The 16,475-nt window shown below is 47.2% G+C and overlaps 5 protein-coding genes across 5 annotated transcripts; 2 read left to right on the top strand and 3 right to left on the bottom strand.

Moving 5' to 3' along the window:
- The first annotated feature begins 1,209 nt into the window (after window positions 1-1,209).
- On the top strand, window positions 1,210-3,372 carry HD556DRAFT_824026 (Clavaminate synthase-like protein). Its single transcript, XM_041311738.1, has 10 exons — window positions 1,210-1,508; window positions 1,572-1,714; window positions 1,769-1,894; window positions 1,948-1,990; window positions 2,040-2,151; window positions 2,202-2,281; window positions 2,335-2,350; window positions 2,403-2,464; window positions 2,511-2,611; window positions 2,660-3,372. Exons 1-10 carry the CDS (start codon window positions 1,445-1,447, stop codon window positions 3,002-3,004), a joined length of 1,092 nt encoding a protein of 363 aa, XP_041156295.1. The 5' UTR covers window positions 1,210-1,444; the 3' UTR covers window positions 3,005-3,372.
- Window positions 3,251-4,823, top strand: HD556DRAFT_1447236 (uncharacterized protein; the record flags this gene model as incomplete). The annotated part of the gene is made up of 10 exons (XM_041307232.1): window positions 3,251-3,314; window positions 3,367-3,509; window positions 3,561-3,686; window positions 3,752-3,794; window positions 3,847-3,940; window positions 4,017-4,091; window positions 4,149-4,160; window positions 4,207-4,268; window positions 4,323-4,426; window positions 4,479-4,823. 10 exons carry the CDS (start codon window positions 3,251-3,253, stop codon window positions 4,821-4,823), a joined length of 1,068 nt encoding a protein of 355 aa, XP_041156294.1.
- A 21-nt stretch (window positions 4,824-4,844) lies between these two features.
- On the bottom strand, window positions 4,845-7,938 carry HD556DRAFT_1399529 (DEAD-domain-containing protein). Its single transcript, XM_041303795.1, has 8 exons — window positions 7,621-7,938; window positions 7,503-7,563; window positions 7,238-7,449; window positions 6,982-7,180; window positions 6,174-6,931; window positions 5,776-6,117; window positions 5,260-5,727; window positions 4,845-5,207 (listed from the first exon to the last, which is right to left on the bottom strand). The coding sequence occupies exons 1-8, from the start codon at window positions 7,762-7,764 to the stop codon at window positions 4,986-4,988; spliced, it is 2,406 nt and encodes an 801-aa protein (XP_041156293.1). The 5' UTR covers window positions 7,765-7,938; the 3' UTR covers window positions 4,845-4,985.
- Window positions 7,930-10,826, bottom strand: HD556DRAFT_1399525 (uncharacterized protein). Its single transcript, XM_041303794.1, has 9 exons — window positions 10,512-10,826; window positions 10,320-10,421; window positions 10,136-10,254; window positions 9,775-10,084; window positions 9,617-9,717; window positions 9,406-9,568; window positions 9,192-9,355; window positions 8,307-9,139; window positions 7,930-8,247 (listed from the first exon to the last, which is right to left on the bottom strand). The coding sequence occupies exons 1-8, from the start codon at window positions 10,606-10,608 to the stop codon at window positions 8,321-8,323; spliced, it is 1,875 nt and encodes a 624-aa protein (XP_041156292.1). The 5' UTR covers window positions 10,609-10,826; the 3' UTR covers window positions 7,930-8,247; window positions 8,307-8,320.
- A 467-nt stretch (window positions 10,827-11,293) lies between these two features.
- On the bottom strand, window positions 11,294-13,046 carry HD556DRAFT_1399520 (VIT family-domain-containing protein). Its single transcript, XM_041303793.1, has 3 exons — window positions 12,442-13,046; window positions 11,935-12,368; window positions 11,294-11,865 (listed from the first exon to the last, which is right to left on the bottom strand). The coding sequence occupies exons 1-3, from the start codon at window positions 12,678-12,680 to the stop codon at window positions 11,558-11,560; spliced, it is 981 nt and encodes a 326-aa protein (XP_041156291.1). The 5' UTR covers window positions 12,681-13,046; the 3' UTR covers window positions 11,294-11,557.
- Window positions 13,047-16,475: the final 3,429 nt, after the last annotated feature.

Here is a 16,475-nt window from a genome sequence, read left to right as displayed (position 1 = left end):
AGTTCGTTGCTGAGTCGATCGAGGTTCTGTGTAGGGTTGAACAATGTATACATTGTTTTCCAAGAAATTATTTGGCGCGTCAGTATGCTGGAGTGACATTGTAGTCGGTAGACAGTGATTGTACGCTTTGGCGTGTGTTGTTCCCCGCTTAGATGGGCATTAAAATTTAAAATACCCCCTGGCGTGAAGATAAACATCAAGTTTTGTCTCCAGATAAAATAGATCACCTGACGATCACCCAGTCACGAGCAGATCTCTCTGTTTGAGAATTGATTTGTGAAATAACGCTGGTAGAAACCTGCTGGGACTAGGACTGCACAACGTAAAAAACCTCTGGGTTGCTTGCTGATATATGTGAGACATACAAGGACCCTTCGATCGACTCTTCGACAATATATTGTGTTCACAGTAGCAACTCGTCCTTCGTTCGTTTCTCCAAATAGACACATCGTGTCTTTTCGTTGTTCTTACCCTCGACGACGCTGTGTACAGTTGACCGTGGGTAAAGGAATCCGTTCGAAAGTTGAGCACGGTTCGTGCCAGTATTAATCCTCGATACCATCGAATGTAGTTGCATACGCGAGTCGCAGAGGAAACTCTTCGACTCACTGTCCACGACGGACAGTTTGGATGGAACGCAAAGTTGATGCGGGGGATGTGGTCATGGCTCTCAAATATATTGAGGAGTTGAACTTTGACAAACTGACTGTGTCCGAAGGTCCTAAGGTAGTGTCTTTGATAGTCACGATGCCGATGATATTGTGCATGGTCACGGTGGCCGTGATAATAGGACTCGGAGGCAGCTGCCAGCACTGCACAGCATGACGTATGAATGCAATAGTACCCGAACCGGTTGGCCTCGCATCATGTCCTTGCGAAAACTTCGGTCGACCCAACAAACGGACATGGTGGAAAGGATAAGCGCGTCCATTATGCATCATGCGGAAGTTTATCATAGGACTGTCACGGCGCATTACCGTGACCAGCCTGTGACCACCAGTGCGCTGTACCGTGACAAGCACTTATACCTCTTCTCTGGAGTCTGGAGCACCCATAAATGCTGTACTTAGAACGGCACATCGAACTAGGCCAAAGACAGTAATCTGGATCCCTACTTCCTAGTGCTACCGTATCACAGGTGACCACACAAGTTATAATGGGGTCGGGTAACTCCTTCCGCGGGCGAAAGGGTTGAACCTGTCAGTCTGACCAATTGAACATCTGACAGAGTTTTCAGGTCATGGTTCTTGAAGCTTGACAAGAACGTACGGTATCTCTCAGGGCAAAATGCTAAGACTGACACCATCCGATCCCACACTTACTCCGCGTTAGTTATCATACGAGCACGGCTTTTCTCGGTGCACGGATGATATTCGTTCCGTCTTGCGTTTAAAAGAGATCATATGGGTGGTTTTTGGTCTCCTTCGATCCATTCAGAGGCACAATGCCAAGTCTTACGGTTCCACAAACTCCAAGATATGTCCCTGCCCAGCCTACTAAGGAAAAACGTGGGTGATATAGAAGTGACACCACTGTAAGATGCGTGCATCTAATGTACCTCTCATATCCAGTCCAATATGCAGATCTTGCCATCATCGACCTCTCCAAAGCAGCTACCGCAGAAGGCCGCGCAGAACTAGCGGTTGAACTACGAGAGGCCTTGACTACTCATGGGTTTTGCTATATTATCAACCACGGGTACACTCAAGCTCAGGTGAAATATGTATCAAGTATTGTTTCTCTCGCGTATTCTCACTTTCAAGTGCAGAATGAGAGGATGTTTGATATCGCAGATATTCCCATGTCCGGCGTACCTGAAGATGAAAAACGGGCGTACACAGGAGACAGCAAGAAGACAGGCATATTTCAAGGCTATAAACCAAGACAATACTGGGTAGACCGTTTGATGACCCCTGCCGTTTTCTACTGTTGATTCCTTATGAGCAGCACATCGATGCAGGCGTGCGTGACCAACACGAGCACTATAACTGTTCGTAGACAGTCCATATTGGCGGAGAGAATCTAATATCCTTGGCTAGGCAACCGCCACGTCTACAGCCTGATGCACCCACAAGCACTCAGACCGTTTCTTCCCGATATCGATGCCTTTGTGCGCCATAATCACCACAACATTCTTCATAACATTTGCAGGCACGTCTTCAGCCTTGACTTCAGAACTTGGATTTGACTGTGCTTCTCAGGCTTATGGCATTGAGCCTTGAACTTCCAGAAGATACGTTCGTTAAATTGCACGACTTTGATGCACCCGGAGTATCATATCGTACGACTTATTTCGTTTCTCGATGGCTTTCGGCACTCTGATATAGCCACTAGTGAGGTTTATGAAATAGTAAACATACGACAATATGATGCATGCCATTGTATCTTACTTTTTTTTCAAGTTTCCCTAGGTCAGAAGACGAGGAAGTTCAGACGAAAAATGTCTGGATGAAAGGACACACAGGTTACTCTACTCTTTGCCAAATGTTGCCTTGCTCATACCGTAGCAGACTTCGGAAGTATCACCCTACTTTGGAGTCAGCCTGTTGCTGCCTTACAGATCCAAACGAAGGAGGGCTGGCGCTGGGTCAAGCATATAGAGAACGCCTTGGTGTGTAGTTCTATCCCATAGCCCTTCTATCTGACATAAATGCTTTAGCTCATGAATATTGGTGATTCGATGGAGTTCCTCACAGGAGGATTCTACAAGGCAACCATCCATCGGGTTGTGCAACCCCCAATTGATCAACATGGCTACACTCGGCTAAGTATGATCTATTTCTCATTCCTAAATGACGATGTCAAGTTGGTACCACTCATGGACAGTCCAGTCCTTCAGAGGGTTGGGGTCAAGCGCAAGTGTGAAGATGATGTAGCTCCTACCATGAAGGCCTGGAGAGTTGCCAGAATTAGTGCATATGGTGCGAGCGATCTGCAGAAGGGCACAGAGCCTGGTATAGAGGAGGAGGTATTGAATGGCATTGTTGTCAAACATTACAACTAGGTACATCCGGAAATTAAATCTGCCTTCACTGGGCCTCTACTTGCGCCTTAGGGGCCCACATGGTGTTTCGAAGCTAGGATTTTTCTGACTGTGCATCAGTCAAGATGTGCGTGATGTGCCCTGATAATGAGGTGATCAGTTCCTCCCAAATTACTTACGGTCCGGATGGTCATAAGATCACTAGGCTTATAAGGCTAGATCAAATATACATCCTCCTTCGTTCTTGACCCTTTGTCCTTGATCACAATGCCCAGCCTCACCCTACCCTACGTACCACATTATGTTGCCGCACCTCCTAGCAAGGAAACTTGTCTGTGCTAAGTTATCTGCTTAACGTCGAACACTGAAGTGTGAATTGACAGTGGAGTATGCCGACCTTGGTATCATTGACATTTCGAAAGCCGACACTGAAGAAGGTCGAGCTGCGCTAGCGATCGAAGTAAGGGAGGCTCTCCTCAACCACGGTTTCTTCTATATCGTGAATCACGGGTATTCGCAAGACCAGGTGAGGCAATTCTTGCATGTTGTGTGGATCGTTGATATCACCTTGACGCAGACGGATCGCATATTTGACATCGCAGACCTACCCTTCTCGGCGGTCAGTGACAGCGAAAAGCAAATTTATGCTGGAACAATGAAACAAAGCGGGTCATACCAAGGATATAAGTTGCGACAGTACTGGGTGCGTGGTCGTCGTGTCTCGCTCAACATATGAGCGCTTGGCTTACTCAAGCCAATGGAATTCAGCATATTGGTGCTGGGATCCGTGACCAGCTTGAGCATTATAACAGTGAGCAGAATACATTTGTGTCTTTTCATTGACTCGCCTGATATACCCCTAGTCAATCGTGATGTGACCAAACGAGGACATCCGGAGACCCTCCGTCCTCTTCTCCCAGAAATAGAGGAGTTTAGCAAACACAATCATTTCAACGTGTTGCATCCCTTACTAAGGCACATATATATATCATTGTCGAGCCTGAGGATGAACACCTGATCACATTTCAATCAGGCTTATTGCACGCAGCCTCGAGCTACCCGAAGACACGCTAGTCAACATTCATGACTATGACGCCGTTGGCGAGACGTATGGTAACATACTTTTGAAAGATTCCAAATCGTCGCTGACTTATTCATCAGTTAGGTTCATGAAGTAGTGAGCGCTGCCTTCTTCATAGCCTTCACAAGTTTATGTAGTTCAGTTACCCACGGACAGAGGAAGAAGAAACCAAAACAAGGAATGTTTGGCTGAAGGGACACACAGGTCAGTGACCTTAATCATGAAACAAACACCTGTGCTCACCAGTGTCACCGCGAGACTTTGGAAGCATTACGATTCTGTGGAGTCAGCCCGTCGCTGGACTCCAAATTATGACCCCTGGAGGCGAATGGCGCTGGGTCCGTCATATCGAAAATGCACTTGTAGGCGGTCACGTTCTACGTCTCAATGCATCACATAATGAAATGATTGCAGGTCGTCAATGCAGGTGATGCGTTGGACTTCCTTACCGGCGGGTATTACAAGGGCACAATCCATCGTGTTGTAAAGCCTCCAGAGGATCAGGAGAACTACCCTCGCCTCGGAGTCTTTTACTTCGTTATGCCTAACGACGATGTCAAGTTGGTGCCGATGGCAGAAAGTCCAGTCCTGCAGAGAGTTGGAATTCAGAGGCGTTGCGTCGATAGCGAGGCACCAATGATGGAACAATGGAGGAAAGCGAGGACATCTGCCTATGGCCAATCAGAACTGGAGAATGGCAAGGAGAAAGGCGTGGAACAAGAAGTTCTCAATGGAGTGTTAGTTAAGCACTACAACTGAAGCTCGGAACTTCAGGATGTTCGCTCTCTCATTATCCTTGATCAATATGTCGTCAGCGATATATACAATATGAGAATACAGTGCAGCCATGCCCGCACTGCTTATTGGGTGCTGGAGAGCATATAGATTTCTAATGAACTGTATACGTACAGCATCTTGACCCTATCTGCGATTACGTAGCAGCCGAAGTGCAAGTTCTTCCTCGTCCTCAAGGCCATCGGAATCTGTTTTGGTTGAAGCTGAACGTTTACTCCGCTTGAGTGGCGGTAGCGACAACGCGTCCTGTACTTCATCTTCGGACGGCAGGTCAAATATGGGGGACATATACCCGTCCTCATTAGAGGGTGCAAGTTCCGCAATAGCTCCCCCATCATCGCGCTCAACCTGAAAAACACATTCTGAACAAGATCTCGCAACAAAGAGACACTGGACTTACACCTTTCTCACGATCCTTTCGCTTGCGTTTCTTTTCGCGTTTCTTCTCCTTGGCTTCCATTTTATCAACCACGTCTGCACCCTTCAGTTTGTCCTTCTCCCCTTCCACAAAGGCCTGGCCAGCTTCCTTCACCTCTTTCAGACCCCCTTTGTAGAATTCTGCAGGGTCCACCATTTCGTAAATTTCGTGAGGGTTCCCCTCGTCATCGAATATCAACTTGTGTCCCAATTGGCCATACTTGACAACTGCACGTTTCGTCTTGGACAGCTTGAGCTTCCTCTTCGACAGGTTGTCTATCTCCGGGTTCGCGTCGGTATCAGATAAGTCATGATTTGCGCGCTTGAGCGTGATGAAGTCTTCGTCGTCATCAACCGCGTCGCCATGATCAACCAATTTCGAATAGTGCGCAGAAAGAATATTTTGATTTTTGCGCTCAAACATTCGATCGTATTTCGTACGCACACCAGGCTGCAATACCCGAGTTAGGAGCAATAAAATGAACGAAATGTCACATACTTTAGTAGACATGGAAAGCTTTGAATCATCTTTAACCTCGGAGTCTGAGGCAAGAGCAGCATTAGTTAACGCATCGTCATCGGACGGCACAGAAGCTTCTTCAGAGTCATCCTCGTTATCAGAAGACCCTTGCTTAGCCTGCGCTTCGATTTCGGCCTGAATAGCTGCCACCGTTCGAGACGAGTTCTTCTGTTTCTTTACAAGTTCTCTGTTTAAAAACTTGATCTTTGGCGCGCCCGGCAGCCCAAGAGACTCGGCAAATTTCTCCACAGGAAGCTCGTCGACTTTGAATATCGATTTATCCTTGTAAAGGTGGACAGAACGGACATAGGAAACGAAAGCCTGAACCTCCAGATGAGCAACAAAGTTCACCCCGCAGACATGGAATAGAAACATACACGTTGCCCGAGATACTTGATCTCTGGCTCTTGAAAAGAGAGCTTCTGGAGTTGATTTTGTATATTCTGGGTTTTGCTAGGTCTAATCTTGATGTTGTCGATCTTGATACTTTTCTTCTCTAGTGCGGCTTTCATACCCTGTTCCTCGCTGGGCATGAGAAGTAGCAAGCCACTTCCGGAGCTCTCATAACGCGCCGTTCTTCCCACTCGATGAATGTAGGTGTCAGCGTCCTCTGGAGCATCGACCTGCACAACCCAATCGACCGAAGGAAAGTCCAAACCGCGTGCAGCTATGTCAGTGGCAAATAGTACTGCATGTTGGGAAGATGTAAATCGAGAGTACATCGTTAGTCTAGCAGATTGTTTCTGTTTCCCATGTAGATGTAGTAGCGGTATTCCAGGATGCATCTTGCAAAAAGTCTCGAAAACGAAGCGAACTTGCTTCCCAGTCGACAAGAAGACGAGGACCTTGGAATGTAGGTGAGTTTTGATGAATGACCATAGAACATCAAGCTTCTTGTCCAATGTACAGACGGAGTAGTACTGCGTGAGGGAGTTGGGAGTAGCTGATGAGCTGCCGGATCCATCCACGCCGATAGGGACAGGGTCTTTGAGACTCAAGCGAGCTAATTGCGACACGGACTGGGTTTGCGTAGCTGAGAAAAGTAGAGTTTGGCGTGATTTCGGAAGATGAGAGAGTAATGCGGATAATGTCTTGGCAAATCCCATGTCTAGTATGCGATCCGCTTCATCCAGAACTTTACAAGCATGGTTAATCCTTGGAAAGGGTGCGCGGTCCGGAACTTACTGAGAAGTTGCAAGTTATCACACTCGAATCCGAATGTCTGATCCATGTGCTGCAGCAGTCGACCTGGCGTAGCGACCAGAATATTCATTCGAGCAAGCCGGTCCCTCTCATCCTTTAGGTTTTTTCCGCCTATCACGAGCCCTGCAGAGAATGCGTGAAAAGCTCCAACGGAACGCAAGACGTCGAAAATTTGTACAGCCTTGGTGATGTAAATATCAAGTGACTGAAAAACCAAGGAATCCTAGGCAGGACGTACCAATTCACGCGTCGGTGATATTATCACCGCGCCTAGACCATCCTGGGGCCCCCATTTTCTTCTGTAAAGTATCTCCAGCGTTGGGATGAGAAAAGCGAGAGTTTTTCCGCTACCAGTGCGAGCAGCTGCAAGTACATCTTTGCCCTTCAAAGAAACTGGTATACTGGTTGCTTGGATTTCTGTCATTTTAACGAAGAACGACTTTTTGAGTCCTGAATATGGAACACGTCACGATCAGTCGCGTTCGGTGAGATTTATATCACACCTTTTTTCGAGAATTCAGAAATAGGAAGATCAGAAAAAGCTTGAAGACTGTCTTGCGGCTCCTGAGCCGCCCTTGAGATGAAGTCGCGTGCAACAATGCAGAGAGTTGAATAACTCACGAATTCCATCACTGCACGTTCCAAAGCTTCAATCTGCTGCTTCTCTGAGAGCCTTTTGGCTTTCGCCAGACGCAAACCGTGCTTCACATTCTTCTGTGGTTTTTTTGACTGCTTCAGTCTCGAGGGTCCTGCTTGATCTGCCATTTTGATGACGATCCAAAAATCAGAGTTATCTCGAAGTTGCAGGAGACTGAGGGGTTATGGCTAACGCGCTAACGGCTCACCAGCCTGAGCCCTCGGAGAACTTTCATCTCGGAGACATCTTGGATTTGTGCTTACGTCAGCAATTTTCGGATGGCCGCCAACAACCTGCAGTTGAGTGAAGATTGGACAGGACAACACTTCCTGAAATGAGGATGTTGGGCCCCAATGTGCTTACAAGAAAATGCGAGTAAGAAATCAAGAAAATTAGGAAATAAATTCAAGAACGCAATCAAATGAGATAAATCCTGGGACATGATGAACGAAGGGTTTAAATAAGTGCTGTGAGGAAGCTGTACATTTTGTATCCAATGTGAGTGTCCTAGCTATGAGATGGAGGGTCCAGATGCGAATGATCAATGCACGAGACAATGCTTGCGAGTGAGAAAAGAACGGCTAGTGTAAAGCAGAGTTCCGAAACTCCTGCTGAAACAGCCAAACCTAGATGTCGAGGAAGGCTCATACAGACGAGCACTTATACTCACCGATGATTTATAAGCTACAGTTGGCGGCACACCAGCTTGTTGCTCTTCCCTAACTGACCAAGGACTGGAGTAGAAGCAGAGGTTGCGATGGCTGTGATTGTAGCGCCGCTATTGGTTGTTCCGACAGGCACTGGAGGAGGCTTTCTTCTCTTGGGCGGTGCAGGCGCCGGCCTTCGAACCTTGTGGTTGACAGATGCAGTCGGAGGAATGTTCAAAGAACTAGACGAAGACGGTCTGGATTGTTGCGCGAAAACGCTCTTCTCTGGATGGAGTGTGACAGTACTAGTGACATCGTCAACAGAACTAGCTTTCTCTCGTTGTCTAGATGCAGTGGGGGTTGCAGCCGCTAGACTCGTTGTGCTGTCTGTGCTAGAACGCATGTATGCTGCTTTCACCGACCTTGGGGAGGGTAGCCGCGGAGATGTAGGTCCGTGTATGCTTTCAACACTTCTATGGTGCTTTATAACCTTCAGCTTCGAGCTCAGCGCCTTGGAAGCAGGGTCATGCTCCACGTCCGGCGAAGTTGGTGCTCGAGAAGACACAGTATCTTGCGTCGTGGACGCAATGATGTCGTGACTTGGGCTGTTGTGTCGAAAATCTCCTTGGCGGTTGAGTGCATCTTTATCGTGTGATGTCCTTCGCAGCTGCACACACCACTCCCCTCCGAGACATCGTTCAACCAAACGTTTCGTTGTGGGGTTGATGTCTCGGATATTTCCATTTTGAATAAGGGATTCAAGGGCAATAACAATCTGCGGACGTTTATATGGCACACCCCGCATTTGTGTCTTTGTGAGCAGTGGATGCATAACACGAAGATAGGTATGCCGAAGCTGTGAAGAATACATTCAGGAACGCTTCCGAGTGCAATACTGCAAGACTCACAGATTCACTCTCCTCATCAAGGTCGACCAGTTCGCGCAAGAAGACATCCACAAGGACACGTAGATCGTTTGTATAAAAATATTCTGACGTTGCTTTGTTGGTGAAAAGAATGTAAAGAAGCTTGAGCACCAGAAGTTGCATACACAGGTCTTCAGCGGATCGCGCTATTAAACAAACATCAGTCAGTGACTCGACGATGCCTTTAGTTACTCACAAGCACGATTGAGCATGAATATCATGTTTTCACCAAAAGTCTTGCTAGATCCGAGACGAGATATAAGAACGTTGAGCACTCGATTTTGCAATTCTGGCTCCTTGACTCCAGAATGTTGATTATTGCTTAAACAGGCTACCATGAACTGCTCATTCAATGCAACCTGACAACAAAATTAGGTGTAATCTTCACAGAAATTCGGCACTCTCACGATCAATTTGATTATGGAGTAATTCAGAGTTTCATCGGACATAAATCGAGTCTGCTCTACAAGCTCAAACAAATTATCGAGAAACTGATCGTTGAAAACATCTGCGCAGGGTTATTGGTCAAAAAGCAGATCATCATCGAAGTAACAGGATCACATACTCAGATCATGTAAAGACAGTTTCTGAACCCGGCACACTTCATAGAGTAGCCTCACGCCCAGACCCCTTAACTTTGCCTCTATAGGTATATGGCCAACCACCAAGCTGGAGCGTGAACCGGAACCATTTGATATGGAGGATGCCCCAAGATAGATGTCCTCTGTATCTAGGTTTATTTCCACCAAAACGTGATCCATGAGAAGCGGTATTAGGGGTTGCCAATGCTTATGGGAGCGAATGAAGTTCGATTGACGGCGACCGTGGAACAATAGTACGCTGTATAGAATGAGTTGTGAGTGAGGATTTGTTTTCTGTAAGACAGCTTCAGCACAGGACGAGTGATATGTGAAAGTTTTGCGCACAGACTTGACATCCTCGATGACCAACTCGCACATCCGTTCAGAGTGAAACACGAACAATTCGGAGTCAAGCAGAAGATTGCATGCATGTTCCAGCTGCATGGGACTTTGAAGGAACTGTTCTGGAAACAGACATAAAGCATTTGAACACATGAAGAGCGACTTGTGCGATCATGGCGAAGCTGACCGTGATAAGAGGCGCAGAGGGACACAAACCTCCTGAGTGCAGTGTCTAACATGGATAACGTGGCAGAGCCATCGCTCGGAACTCGAAGGACATCGTCAAGCTCTAGAAAATACAGATTGACAGCCCTCGATTGTAAGTTCGAGCCTTCTTCCATGTCCCAAGGAGACATTTAAAATATGTGATAGAACGCACCTGACCAAAACTGTTGTGCATTCTCTATAAGATAGACAATCCCGAAGTCATCTTCAGCAAGCATGTTGACCTTTGATTCGGATGTCTGTACAAGCATGATTCTAATCGCTGTGTGGGTGAAACACGAGGCGGGTAGGAATCACACTGGAATGTCCGATCAGATTTTTTTGGCAGCTTTGAAGGCCTAGATTTGGAAGGCGAAAATTGCAGATTCGGACGGCACCCACTGGTTCTTGGCAACAATCCCGGGCTGAGCGACTTATAGTGAACGGCGAACAGACAGTGAAAATCGTGGGCAACCGTTTAACCTTCACTGCCGTGGAGATCCCGTTTCGGGGTCTTCACGGTGACTCTAGGAGTCCTGCCCAGTAACCGTGTAAGGGGCAAAGTTAGTAAGCCATATGTAGACTATGTGTACGAAATTCTCAGTAACGACGATGCCTCTTCCCATCTCCATTATCCTCGCCAATGTAATTAATCACCTCAGCCTCACCTAGAATAGCGTGTGTTATCATTCCTTGTTCGACATGATCCGACTCGTCAAAATCAAAAGCATTTCCCTCCAGCACTTCGACTTCGTTAATGTTCTGAACTTCTTCGGTTTTCAGCACTTCGAGAGCTGCAAATTCGCCACCAATGACATCAGGCGAGATAATCTCTGAACCAGTACTAAGACCCGGAAGGTCATCACGAGGTTCGGTCGAGAGCGAAGGTGCCCACGCGAAGGATGCTTCAAGATTATGTGCAGTCTCAACGTTGCAACAGCAATGTCAGGGTTGTATCGGATCTAAGTTACATCTGGGAGTTCTATTATGTAAATTTTGCCGAGGATATCGATCGGCGCTAGCCAGTTTTGCCAACAACACTGCCGCCAAATAATTAAGTTCGACTCGGCTTGCGGAAAACGTCAAGTATACATTTTATGTACTAGTTATTGCATGCAAAATTGGAAAACAATAAACTACGTACTAGTTAGTCTAGCAGATAATCTAATCGGTACAGGAGACACCATAAGACCACAAAATCAACAGGGAAAATATTAGTGCCTATGATATAGACGATCTTTCCACTGCGATAACCAACCCGTAGGCTGCAGCGGCAGCGAATCCGCCAACAGCCATCGTACTGATCGCTCCCCAAATGTATCCCCAAATACTCCTCGCTGCCCCCGTAACTCGTGATTTGACGGCACCAAATATGAGAAGAACTATCCCAGTAATTATGCAAGAAATTTTTAATGCATCAAGTGCTTGAGCAAGGAAGAAATATGGGATAAGGGGGATGATGCCGCCAATGAGGTATGACATGCCGATAGTGAACGCGGACAGGTATAGTCTGCGAGTCGGAATGTCCTCTAAAGAAGTAAAAGGTAGCGACAATTAGAACCACATCAAACGAAAGAATTATGACAAGATGAACATACCTAGCCCCTCTCCAAATTTGAGTAAGAAGGCTGATAGCCCAGACTCGCTCTTCATCCCCAATGATGATTTCTCCGCATCGGCAGGTGCGGATGTACTTGCGTCAAACCCAGATTCATCCTCCGCCCTCCGCAGGCAATTCGTGACAGCCTGGGAGGTCGGTTCATCGACACCGACGGGACCCAGAACATCGTATACCTCTCTCTCCATTTCTCCAACGCAACTCCGCATCACCCGTGAGTACGTGTTTCGTCGCAAGAACCGGAAATGATCCCGTTCAGCCTTGGATGCAAGGAAACCACCTATTCCCATGGATATGGCACCAGCAATAATTTCTGCAAGGCCACCGACAACAACAATCCTTGAAGTCCCTAAGCCAGACAGACCAGCTGTCAGCGCGAAGGGAACAGTCAAGCCATCCGACAACCCAATGATACTATAGAAGGAATGTCAGTGACTTGTAAGGAAAACGCAGATAGAAGGCTGTGACTTGGAAGGGGAAAACTTACATGTCGCGGATAACATCAGGATCTATCAGCATTCTATCGTCTGCGTTCTTGAGCTCCTTGCAACAAACACCACCCTGGCGGCCAGATTTGTCGCATTTTTCGGAGAGTGGTGGACTTGAGCTTCTATTTGATTCCAGTGACCAGACTGGTTGTGGTTTGTTGTCAGACCCAGCATCTCTGCCAGGTAGGGGAACTGCAGTTGTGGTAGCACTGGTAGATCCCTGGTAAGTTGAGGTCATGGCTGGTTAATGGGTGGACGATGAATGCAGTAAAGAAAATATGGGAGCAAGGGAGCTTATATAGGAACATGACGGACACGAGGGAGCCAATGATCAGACATTAGAAAAAGGCTGTAATTGCACTGGACAGAGGCTGAAGTGATGATGGATGGAACGCGCCCCCGTTAGTTACCGGCGGCCAGGTTAGCCAATGAGATCGTGGCTATTTGACACTCACTTGCTTTGCGCCAGCACGACAGCAGCGCCTTGAACGGCCTGCATCATAACCATGGTGCAAAATCGAGGCTCCGACGGTAGCCGTGTCTTTGATCAACAGTTGCGCTGTACATCACGCAGAGAACGTTCCTAGTACTTACGACATTCAAGTATACCACACAATTTTAATCGGCAATCACATGCTACAATTACCGCGTGCATGAGTTGAAAACATCCCGCCAAATTACAATGCCAGGAATTGCCTTATTTGGAAGAACTCAATAATTGTGCCAAGTTATTTTAAGCTTGATTTCGACCAATCCCTAACATGGCATTTGTTCAGAACAGCCTCTGATTGGATGTTGTTCCGCGACTTGCGGTGTGCGACAAATTCACGCGATACACGTCGTCTTCACATGCAAGGCACTGTCCATTGCCTTTGACAAATTCCAAGTTTACCCTGGGTAGCTGCTGGTTTCATTTTTATCAGCCTCTTTCGATCAACCCGAGGATTTTGCTGCCAGGCCTAAATCTTATCCCTGGGATAAAAGTGTCGCTGAAAAAAATAGAGTAGATGTGCTACACCCACAACATGAGGGGACACGTACAACTGAGTTTTGTTTCTTTGTTGTTTTCAACATCTGCGTTGACTATGTTTTAGCGGCCAGCTCACAAATTGTCACCCCCTTAGCATCTCAACGGTCCGCAGTGGAATGTCTTTCCGTCCTTGTGCCAGAATTGATTTCGCGGATCTATATCGTAGGATTTTTTCTTCGATCTCGCGGAGAACGAATATTTGGGGTGCCAAGCGTGTATGTATGCCCCGCGCTCACAGAACTCGAAGCTATTAGTAGCACAGCTGTTCGCCGAAAGTTCACAGACAGCGAACTTGACTGAAATAAGATGAGTTTGCGGTCGGAACTTTCAGACTTCCAATCTAGCAAGATACTCACACATTTGACGCCTTCGAGGTCTTCTATGGCGCCTATGTGGATGCTGTGGAAAGAACACAGACAGACTCAGGGGTAAGAGGTCACGTTTGTACCAAGGATGGTTTCAAGAGTCGCGAACGTGTATGCTCTCCCGCATGACAACAGGGAAAACATCATTCACGAATTGTCGTGAACCTCTACCTCGGGTGACTTGACAAACGTGGAGACTTTCCTTGTGCACGACTACAGCCATCGTCATTCAAGTTATAACTGGTACTCAGCCAGTCAAATGGAGCCAAGCTGCTGAGTCATTAAGTAATTACGGTATGTACGCGTATAGTTTTCAGCCTTGATAGCCTGAATCCACCTTATCGCGCGTACTTACAAAGTCATCTCATCTTAGCGCATGGCACGTCTAAAACGACCGGCGGGAATGGCGGACTGATGGGGGTACGCACGATGGTCAGCTGAGTCAAATCGGGACGTCGGACGTCGGACGCGCAAGTGGTAACTCCGTGTGCCATCGCACATGTGCAGCACTAGCTGGCTGGTGATATCGATGAGAAGTACTAATGTTGATCAATCTGAAACCAGAACTGATAAGCTGAAGTTGAAGTTTCATTGGTTAACGGAATTGGAAGGTGGCGAAAATGACTATCAGGGAAGGTGATGTTCAATTGGTGTAAGCGAGGTGTTGACGATCACTCAAACAGTTAATGATACAAAGTTACCCGCACCCGTTCGTCACCTATCATCGTGTCATCACCATGTCATTGCTGGTCATTGCCGTGTCATCGCTATGTCACTACTACTTTGGTGAAACGCCGATCCAGGCGGTGACACTAACCTCCTTCCGGTTTCATGGTGTACATAAAGTACAACTTCCAAAGGACAAAAATTGGAAAAGAAGAAACATACTATACAGTGAATATCTGATACGCGACATGTGCAGCACTGATGTGACAGGAATGCTGATCTTAAATTGACGTCGCCTCCGAAGTGTAACAATATTGTACTGCTGAATCCTATCCGCTGGGTGCGTCGTGCGTACGACTAACATAAATATCTCTATCATATGCGCCAACATTTATTAATTCAGGGTAGAGAAAAGAGCCTGAGAGAACTCCTTGAAGGCAGTGGGAGCGGGGGTGGAGTGATGCGCTCATTCTTCCAACCGACACACGAACTGTGTTCTTTCTTGAAGCGTTACTATATAAATATACATTAGAACTCATGTTGCTTCCAGGGAAACATTCGAGTCAACTGGTGTGACTTGGGAAAGCTTTCTTTCGGAGCCGTTAGTACCCTTTTGACCGGCTTTCACGAACTTTTCCGCCGCTCCTTTTCGTTCAGTGGCTTTCCGAGTCGGTGAGGAGCTGCTGGCATCATAGTGCTGCTGCAAAGCGCCAGTCCCCGACTTAAGATATGTGGATGGATTGGCGCCTTGGTAGCAAACAGTCATCTGCTAAGAACTCGAATTTGAAGATGATTAGACTCGAACACTATCGCGAAACTTGTAGTGCTGCATCTGATCTGAAAAATTGTACATCGATAGTAGACTGGCCTCCGAGCTCGTCAGTAGCCTTCTTTTTGCCAGTGGAGCGTTCCTCTTGTAGGCTGCGCATGGCAACAACTGCCTGCGCCCCAAGATAATTTGATATACGCGAGACCCATCAACATCGCCATTGCCAGTGTTGGGTCCTTAGATGGGCTGATATGTCATTAATTGACAGAGCGCGAGACAATCAATTTCCTGTGAAAGACGTTCGGTAACAAGCACGATAAACTCATGAGCCAGAATTTGACAGCAAACAGCTTTATGCGGAGGATATGTAGGAAATGGCTAGTCTGTATGAAGTCTGTGCAAACCCCGCGCCAAAGTCTGGGGACATGTCTGTGATCGGAAAGTTCCGCGCGGTCAAGCATCTTTGCGACCACTACATCAGTCACCATCATGCATGACGTCATTTATGTCAACCGTCATGCTAATCTCGTCATCCTTGTCAGCTTGCCGTCACGGTTATAGTCACCTGGAGGGAGGACATGGGAGCTGTAGGGTGTGATCTGCAGAACAACGACATGGAATTGACAGGTGAGTAGGAATTGAGCAAATACTGAGGAAGTAGTGGACAGACAGGCAAGCGTGAGAGACTCGCAGGGATCATGAAGGTAAATATACTGATGGCAGGCAGGCGGGACGGAAGTTGGGCGGGATGATAGTGACATCGTGCGGCGGCTTTGACAGACTTCCCAGCACTTTCCGAATACTGACAAGACAGTGTATGCGAGTGCATTACACGTTTTTCGATGAGAGGTTGTTGTAGAGTGTGCGATAGCGTGGCGCCAGTCGACGAATACATGGCTGGACGTTAGCGCGGTTCAGCTTCTCTAAACGGCGAGCAAGATAGATGCTGGAATCCACGGTGAAGACATGGCTTTGCAATTTGGGGCTCGCATAGCCGCTGAATCGAGAGCAAGAGATGCGGTGATGACTGGAGTACGTAGAGCAATGACCACATCAGGACTGTGCAAGTGCTGAAACTCAGCAGCAAGTAAAGTGCCCCATGATATTGTGCAAGCGGGTTGGACAGGTGCCGTCAAAAGGTATGATTGCATTGACACTACGTTCTCTATTTGGAGCATCTGATTGTTTAGTACTAACTGCAAC

The sequence above is a fragment of the Suillus plorans genome (assembly GCF_016647745.1).
Source record: "Suillus plorans strain S12 chromosome Unknown HD556scaffold_61, whole genome shotgun sequence".
Classification (NCBI taxonomy): Eukaryota; Fungi; Basidiomycota; class Agaricomycetes; order Boletales; family Suillaceae; genus Suillus; species Suillus plorans.
Note: the sequence above shows the minus strand (reverse complement) of the source record. Positions and strands in the feature narration are given on the sequence as shown.

Coding starts and splice junctions, on each gene's coding strand:
- HD556DRAFT_1399525 (XM_041303794.1), bottom strand. CDS start 10,608: ATGCTTGTACAGACATCCGAATCAAAGGTCAACATGCTTGCTGAAGAT. Junction 10,255..10,319: donor CCTCTGCGCCTCTTATCACG/GTCAGCTTCGCC, acceptor GTCTGTTTCCAG/AACAGTTCCTTCAAAGTCCC. Junction 9,140..9,191: donor TTGATGAGGAGAGTGAATCT/GTGAGTCTTGCA, acceptor TATTCTTCACAG/CTTCGGCATACCTATCTTCG.
- HD556DRAFT_1399520 (XM_041303793.1), bottom strand. CDS start 12,680: ATGACCTCAACTTACCAGGGATCTACCAGTGCTACCACAACTGCAGTT. Junction 12,369..12,441: donor CCTGATGTTATCCGCGACAT/GTAAGTTTTCCC, acceptor TTCCTTCTATAG/TATCATTGGGTTGTCGGATG. Junction 11,866..11,934: donor CAAATTTGGAGAGGGGCTAG/GTATGTTCATCT, acceptor TTACTTCTTTAG/AGGACATTCCGACTCGCAGA.
- HD556DRAFT_1399529 (XM_041303795.1), bottom strand. CDS start 7,764: ATGGCAGATCAAGCAGGACCCTCGAGACTGAAGCAGTCAAAAAAACCA. Junction 7,564..7,620: donor AACGTGCAGTGATGGAATTC/GTGAGTTATTCA, acceptor AGGGCGGCTCAG/GAGCCGCAAGACAGTCTTCA. Junction 6,932..6,981: donor TGATAACTTGCAACTTCTCA/GTAAGTTCCGGA, acceptor ATGCTTGTAAAG/TTCTGGATGAAGCGGATCGC.
- HD556DRAFT_824026 (XM_041311738.1), top strand. CDS start 1,445: ATGCCAAGTCTTACGGTTCCACAAACTCCAAGATATGTCCCTGCCCAG. Junction 1,509..1,571: donor CCAGCCTACTAAGGAAAAAC/GTGGGTGATATA, acceptor TCTCATATCCAG/TCCAATATGCAGATCTTGCC. Junction 2,465..2,510: donor CTGGATGAAAGGACACACAG/GTTACTCTACTC, acceptor ATACCGTAGCAG/ACTTCGGAAGTATCACCCTA.